We start from the raw sequence: 7,674 nt of genomic DNA, 5'->3' as shown, positions 1-7,674 counted from the left end.
TTTTTCAAATTGTTGTAATTCTATGCATAGTTTTTTTCTGAAAAGGTTCTTTCTAAGGTCATTCAACAGTATAATTTAATTTAAGACATAGGCAAGTGAAAGTGATCTAGACGGGAGACACCGATACTGTATATACTATTGTAGAATCTACATGTATAATTTGGAGTCACTAGCTCTAAAATGTAAGATATTAACTCAATTATTTGATTAAAAGGAAACTCCTGTCTAGAGCTCTCTTGATTTAGTAATGGCTACAGTAACGGTTGTAGTGGTACAATATATAAAATATTTGTTTGAATTATGCTTAACGTTCTGTTGGAAAACATTTCTTATCATATGTAAAAAGGTTAAGTTGTTGTTTTTATATCTTATAATTAACGTTAGATTTTATGTATTTGTTTTTTAATTGCTTAGAAACTAGTTTAATTTTACGTCATATGAATACACTTTTTCTTTGTGTGCATAGGCAAAGAGAAACACTTTAATTTCTCGATTTTATGATCTATGTAGTATGTCAAGTACAATAAATGCAGCTCCATTGTCTCTGAACCATCGATTATATGATGATGTTTACGATCAATTTGTTTTATGTTTGTTCAGCTGACTGTTGTATTCTAATGGCTGACGATTGCCTTGTAAAATCCAAACAGGTCTTAGACCGTCTACCGTCGCAGTCCCAACTCACGAACGCTTTTATGTCAAGATCAGTCAAGTGGCGCAAGTCAGAGAGACCACGACAAAGGCACACACAAAGACACACACACAGACTAAACATAGACACCGAAACAAAGAACACCGTTACAAGCTTTACTTTCACTTGTGCAAACACAGAGCAAACTTGCTCCAAGAATAAGAGCTCACGATGCCATGAAGCTCATTTGGCGGCTGCCTTTGCTGTCGCGAGGGTCATCGGCGGCCCTAATAGTGGAGCCGGCTGGAGAATAGAAGCAACGCTTGGACTTCAGTTCCACGCGGCACTGGCATCAGTAGCATGTCAGGGGGCAAGCCAAGCGGTCCAATTTACCGAGTCCAATTCGCGCTTTGTGATATCTAGTACGCATTATTTCTCTCTCTCTCCCTCTCTCTCTCTCAATCTCTCTCTTTCTCTCTCTCTCTCTCTGTCTCTCATTCTTTCGCGCTCTATTATTATATCTCTAGTAGATTGTTTGCCACAGTTCCGCGGACTCGCCCATCCACATACCAAATTCTTTGCCAAGCGTTGATGCATAAATTTGCCAATCCATCGTTTATAAATTTTTACTATTTTCGGCTTTTTAAATTTTATTTTATTTTATTGTTGTTTTTTTTTTTCGTGTTGCTAAAAGCGTTTGCATGCCAACGCACGGGATTTGTCGGCACATCACCCCACAACAACGGGAGCAACTACAGAAGCAGCAAAGATGCCATGAATTTACCTGGGTCTGGGTCTGTCTGCTGCTGCTAAGCAGCATCTGCGGGTCCGGGGCCCATTTGCACAAGTGGAACATCTTACAAAAGAGTTTTCGGTATATGCAGGAGACCATGCTGAGTAACAGCTTAGATCGCGCTCATCTGAACTATGGAATTGTGTTTGAGTGCCGCACTATGTAAGTGTTCCGTTCAAAATAAGACTCAAGATCATAGATTCTCTCACCTTGCACGCTGTAGCTCCGACATGGATTTGGGAGAGGAGGTACACTTTCATTTACAGCTCGGCGACTTGAGTGGTTTCCGTCGTTTGGATGCAAAAAAGAAGTTGGCATTGTTTTTGCATGGCTGGAACGATCAGGGCAGCAAGGACTGGGTTCAAGAGCTATTATTGAGTAAGTCAAACAAAATGCAAACTTCGGACTCTAATTAATAGCTAATTTGGTCTATGTGTAAATGTTTAATAATTTCAAGTATACAGATCTGAGCCAGAAAGGTGCAAGACCAAGTGAAAGTGAACAAAATCGAACAGCCCTCAGCATTATAACTCTGAACAATCAGCAGTTTTTGTTCACATTATGTCTACTCTCATTCTTATTTCCTGAACCAATTGAAAGTGGATAAGTCTATCTTAAAACCTCCCCAAGTTCCCGCAATGAGTTTAACTCCGTGAATCAGTTATTTGACGCGTTTCCCAGCAATCGATTAAAATCGATATCTAAATCCTGTTTTCTGAGCAATTTTGGTAAATAATAAGAGCTAGAGTCATTAGACCCTACATGTAGCTGCTATAATAGTATATATATATAAAGCATCTATCATTTTATAGCTATTACCACCTCCCCGCTACTACCTCAAGTGAAAACACCAATTTATGCTGTCCACCAATATAAGCCACAATTAAAATGATATTGACTTTTTGATAATACACGAATATTCTATAGTACAATTAGATGCACTGACAATTTCATTGAGATCTATTTAGAAACACACGCCAGCGCAAATTCCAATAATTTCTGTATACACACATAAATGCACGTTTTCTTTAAATTCTATCAACAGCATTTTCTAACTTAATTCGTTTTTTTTCACTTACAAGCATTTGGGTGCCATATTGGTTCCCTGGAATGTTGATAAAGATAAAAAAAAAAACGAAGCAAATCACGAAAACATCTGTATGATAAGGTATTCTACGCTTTATTCCAAAAGAATTTATTAGCAATTTTTTTATCGTAGATTAGTTTTACTAGTTGTAATATTATTTTGCCCATAATTTATATCGGACTTTGTATTATCAGCTTGGACCCTCTTTGATGAAGGTTACAATGTATGCGTTGTAGATTGGGGCAATCTGTCACAGAATGATTACAAAAGCGCCTCAATGTCTATATTTGATGTTGGTTTGACAGTGGCGGGCATAATCATTGCCCTGGAGGAAATGCGACCGCGTCACTTTAATCGCCACAACGTCACCCTAGCGGGATATAGTTTAGGCGCTCATGCAGCAGGATATGCGGGGGCCGTCCTAGATGGTCAAGTGGAGCAAATAATTGGCCTGGATCCGGCAGGGCCTCTGTTCACTTTACCGGCTGCTGTTCACCCAAAGTATCGGCTTGACCAAACGGATGCAAAGTTTGTACAAGTCCTGCATACCTCAGGCGGCACCTTGGGCACCAGTCTTAAGTGTGGGCACGCTGATTTCTATCCGAACGGTGGACGAGCTCCCCAACGCAACTGTTTGATGTTTATGAATCTGCGCGATATGCAAAACACAAGTAAGTTCCGTAAACAGGCGAAAATCGAATAAGAGATTAACCTTTGCCTTCTATAGATCCTATTGCCTGCAGTCATTCGGCAGCGGCCATTTTCTTTAGGCAATCAATGGATCCGCAGTACCCCTTCATTGGGTATCAATGCGATAGCTATCGCGAATATCTTTCTGGCCGCTGCGATAACAATCGCCGCGCTCTTTTTGGGATTCACTCTCATCGACGGATGCAAGGCAGTTTCTTTTTTGACACCACGTCCAGCCACCCCTATGTTCAGCGGCAGCGCTCGAACCGCCTTTGGAATTGGATTTTGGAAAGGTCTCAGAATCGGAATCGCATAAACGACAGGCACTTAAGTAGCGACAATGCCAAAGGTGGCGAACTCTTGCGTCAACGGCCGTGGACGCGGAGGCGTAGTAGGGAAAGCCAACGTTGCCAGTGTGAGAGGTAATGAACAATATAAAGGCAGAGTTAGAGAGTAGAGCGGAACTAGTTCCTAGTGTTGTTTCTGTTATACATGCATATGTATGTAAGCACAATATTATATGTACTATATATGATTAAAAAAAAATAGTCTAAAAATATGCAACCAACCATGCCCTATTTTCCACTTTCGCTGAGCATGATAGATGACATATGGACAAGCTTTACAGTTTTATAGGATAACCAATTTGCTGAGCCACCCAAAAGTTACCCTAAATTCTGTAAATTCAGCATTTTGTTTTTTGGCCATGAATATATAGAATACATGCTAAAATTGTCTAGCACATTTATATCGTTATTGTTGGTGTTGGGTTGAATACCGTCAAATAAAAACAAAACATCGGAATTACTGATCTAGATTCTGGCTACTATGTTAGTAAAAATAACCGTTCATAATTAAGTGGCTTCACTGTCATATGGTAAGAGGGGTCCGTCTGACATCTACATACTGATATAACTGCACATGAACATAAAATAATTTAACACTTAATGTGGGCCAGGTTTTGGACGCGGACCCGGACCAGGACCCAGACTGTTGCCAGGACCAGTAGAAATGCAACTCGCATAACTCATGCGAAGTCGACGGCCGCGCTGGCGACGACGGCGCCATAAATTTCAAAACAGGAAGCACCGAGCAAAAACAACTCCCAACTCAAGTGGAATGTAACAGAGCAACAACAGCAGGAACAAGAAAACGAACAAGAACAAGCAGCAATATAAGCAGAACAGGTCTCATGTAGACGGCAAATATTAACTACCTTTTAGCAAAGGCGTGCCCAATGCGAAGGGCCAGCTGACGTAAAGTTGTAGAAAATTATGTTTTACAATGAGAAAATTGAATTTCAGTTTATTGTTTTCGCTTTTCATTTTGTTTTACGATTAACTGTTAAGTGCAGCCGCCTGCATGTTGCGTATACACAGTGGCTCACAACGACAACGGAGAATGGGGCCAGGCATGGGTCGAACATTGTTGCGCGCCAATGACTTCCTGGCAGTCTGTATATCGGTTCGTTCTTTACGTTGGTGTGAGAGTTTTGTTTTTATTCGGACAACCTTTTGTAGGTACATTGTACATGGTAATACCAAATTTTGATACCCGACAAATTAAATGGATATATTTTAAAGTTACCAGCGTATACACGTTTATTTCGAGCACTAAAGGAACGTCTGATTCAGTGAATTTATTGATATATCTAAAATGATTAGCTCGCTCTGTAAATGGCAAATCACAATATATATTTCAAATTTTAAGACTTAACGTTAGTAGTTTTCGAAATCGATTTAAAGATCTAGGAAATAACGATCCAATCGATGAAGCTAATAATCCGTGAAACTAAGCAAATTTCCTAGACCTACAGAATTGTCCGTAACTAGAGCTCATGCTCTCTCAATAAAATTTCAATTTTTTCAAATTTATTTATAATCATCGAAAACGCTGAATTAACTGGATTTTGATTCCCTGAAATTCGAAGTGTTTGCAAAAAGGTCAAATGAACAAGCAAATAAAGATTCGGGTATTATATACTTCGTATTATTAACACAATAGAGCTTTCTTTTGAAATCAATTTATGGGGAGTCAATTTTACAAATTTATTTCTTTTATTTGTTTCCCAAATCCGTTGCAAATGGGTAAAAGTGGCATAATGCTTTGCTGCAATGTATGTAACAGGAAAAAGGAAGCATCTTCGACCCCATAAAGGATATGTATTCTTTTTCAACATTAGACGAGCCATTTCCGCAGCCGTTCTAGAGCTCGCACAATACAATTGTTTCCGATCATCGATCATTTGGCCCAAGCAATCGATAAAGATCGATATTACAGTTCAGTTTTCTTAGTAAATTTGTAAGGTTTTAAGAGCTATGATCACTAAGTTTGATATGTACCTTCTACTTAGAATAGTATTTACAGATGAAGTATATTTCATTTTACAGCAACCTCCACCCCATTCGCTATAAATCAAATCAATAAAACAATAGAATAAGGGTACAATTTAAATGATGTTGTCCTTTTGCCAATATATAAATAGTCTATAGCACAATAAGAACTGCTGCGGTTAAGAAGCACCAAAGTTATTAAGGAAAACGTACTGTTATAATAGCAGGCCACGTGCGATAACGTGTGCATTTGAATTCAGTTTTTGTTTTATGAATAAAATTATGATATTGGTATATTGGCTGAGGTATGAGGCGATGGAAAGTGGTTTGGTTGATAGAAGTTATTAGTTCGGCGCCCGCTAAGGGAACTAACTTTTACTTTTTTATTAGTGCTAAGGGAAAGGTGCGCGCAGCGTGATCTGAATTTGGTATTGTTAGAAGTTTTACCACTGCTAATATTGTATTCAGCAATAAAAATGTGTTTGTTTATTAAATATGTGCCCAATGCCTATCACTAAATATGACGAATGAAGTGGTAATGCAAAAATCGTGACAAAACCATAAGTTTTCAGATCAAAATAGTGCGTGCTAAACGGTCTACAAGCACAGATGTTATTCGCAGTTCTATTTGTTTAATTTAGAACTTAAATTAGCAGATTTAATGGTTATGGGACTTGGGTAAAATCGACAAAGAGCCTGCGGCAGTACGTTTGAACTACCAGAGCAGTTTTTAAAGACAGGTAAGAGTTCTCTAGTCAAACGTGCCTAGGGGATATCTTCAACCTTTGTTTACAAGACCCTGAAGCAGCTCTCAGCTTTGGCAAATATATTTACTTGGAAAACTATATGTTTTACGAGAAGTTAATCTAAATTTTCTTACCGAAGAGATTTCCTCGAAAAGCCAAGCTTATTTCGATTGGGGGCAAGCTAAGTAGCATGATATCTTGTTCAAAGGCAACATTTACTAGATTCACTATGCTCTTTTTATATGCGCAAAAGTCTATCAACATCAGATCACTATATCAAATAGCTTCTATTTAAATGATCGGTCAAAATTAAGTTTTTTTTTTGAGAACATTTTTGATTTAACCAAACTCAGCATATGTTACGTACACATATGAGGCAGATCCTATCAATATGTGACAACTATATCATACAGCTCTATAGGAAAAATCAGTCGCTTAATTACTTATTTAATGGGAAAATGTTCTGATTCCAAGATACACGTCTTATCATACTCTGCAATTGCAAGCTTAACAATATGATAAGCCGTAAGATATATAGTATCTCTACAGGGGCCTTAAATATTTCTTGTCGTTAGTGTTCTTCGTTATCACCAAAGCTAGTTATACCCTGAACCCATTAAAAATAAGTAAAAAATGTCTAATTTATCTCCGACCCCATAAAGTAAGTATATATTCTTGATCAGCATCACAAGCCGAGTCGATCAAGCCATATCCGTCTGTCTGTCCGTCCGTCTGTCTGTATGTATGAATGCAAGGATCTCAGAACCTATAAGTGCTAGAGGCTTTAAATATTATGTGTAGGTCCTCCTTGTTATAGTTATATATTTTAAGTATCTTTCATTTTATAGCTATCACCACCTCCCCGCTTCTACCTCATAGTCCAGCTCTTATAGGTTATTTATACATATGGATAGACTGATGGACATGGCTAGATCGACTCACTACTGATGCTGACCAGAACACACTTAATGAGGTTGAAGCTGCTTTCTTCTGCCTGTTTCATACATTTGCACAATATTATGTTTCAAATCATCTATAATTGACTCCCTTTCAAAGGAAACGATAAAATTACATATCGAAATCCAATATTTAGACCATATGCTTAAAGAGCTGGATTCACCAAATTTGACAAAAATATTTTTGTATTGGTTAAGAATAAATATATTAAACATTTTGGATGCCACATCCCTTTCCCTCAAAATTAAATAATAAAAAAAAAAAAAACAAGTAAGAGTGCTCCAGTCAGGGAGGCCCGACTAGGGGATTGGAGATAGATGTGAAATGAATGTACTTGATCTATTTATTCTATTGTGAAAAGTTTGGTGACTCTAGGTGACTCTTAAGAACTGTGAGATTTTCCCAAAAATTGACTGTTATCTGATAAGCCATGCTGG

The 7,674-nt window shown here is 38.0% G+C and overlaps 1 protein-coding gene across 1 annotated transcript; it reads left to right on the top strand.

The window, feature by feature from the left end:
* The first annotated feature begins 1,332 nt into the window (after positions 1-1,332).
* On the top strand, positions 1,333-3,627 carry LOC115765418 (lipase member H). The gene is made up of 4 exons (XM_030708963.1): positions 1,333-1,586; positions 1,648-1,802; positions 2,706-3,182; positions 3,239-3,627. The coding sequence occupies exons 1-4, from the start codon at positions 1,333-1,335 to the stop codon at positions 3,625-3,627; spliced, it is 1,275 nt and encodes a 424-aa protein (XP_030564823.1).
* Positions 3,628-7,674: the final 4,047 nt, after the last annotated feature.

This window comes from Drosophila novamexicana, unplaced genomic scaffold (assembly GCF_003285875.2).
Source record: "Drosophila novamexicana strain 15010-1031.04,08,12 unplaced genomic scaffold, DnovRS2.1 tig00000960-arrow-arrow-pilon, whole genome shotgun sequence".
NCBI lineage: Eukaryota > Metazoa > Arthropoda > Insecta > Diptera > Drosophilidae > Drosophila > Drosophila novamexicana.
Note: the sequence above shows the minus strand (reverse complement) of the source record. Positions and strands in the feature narration are given on the sequence as shown.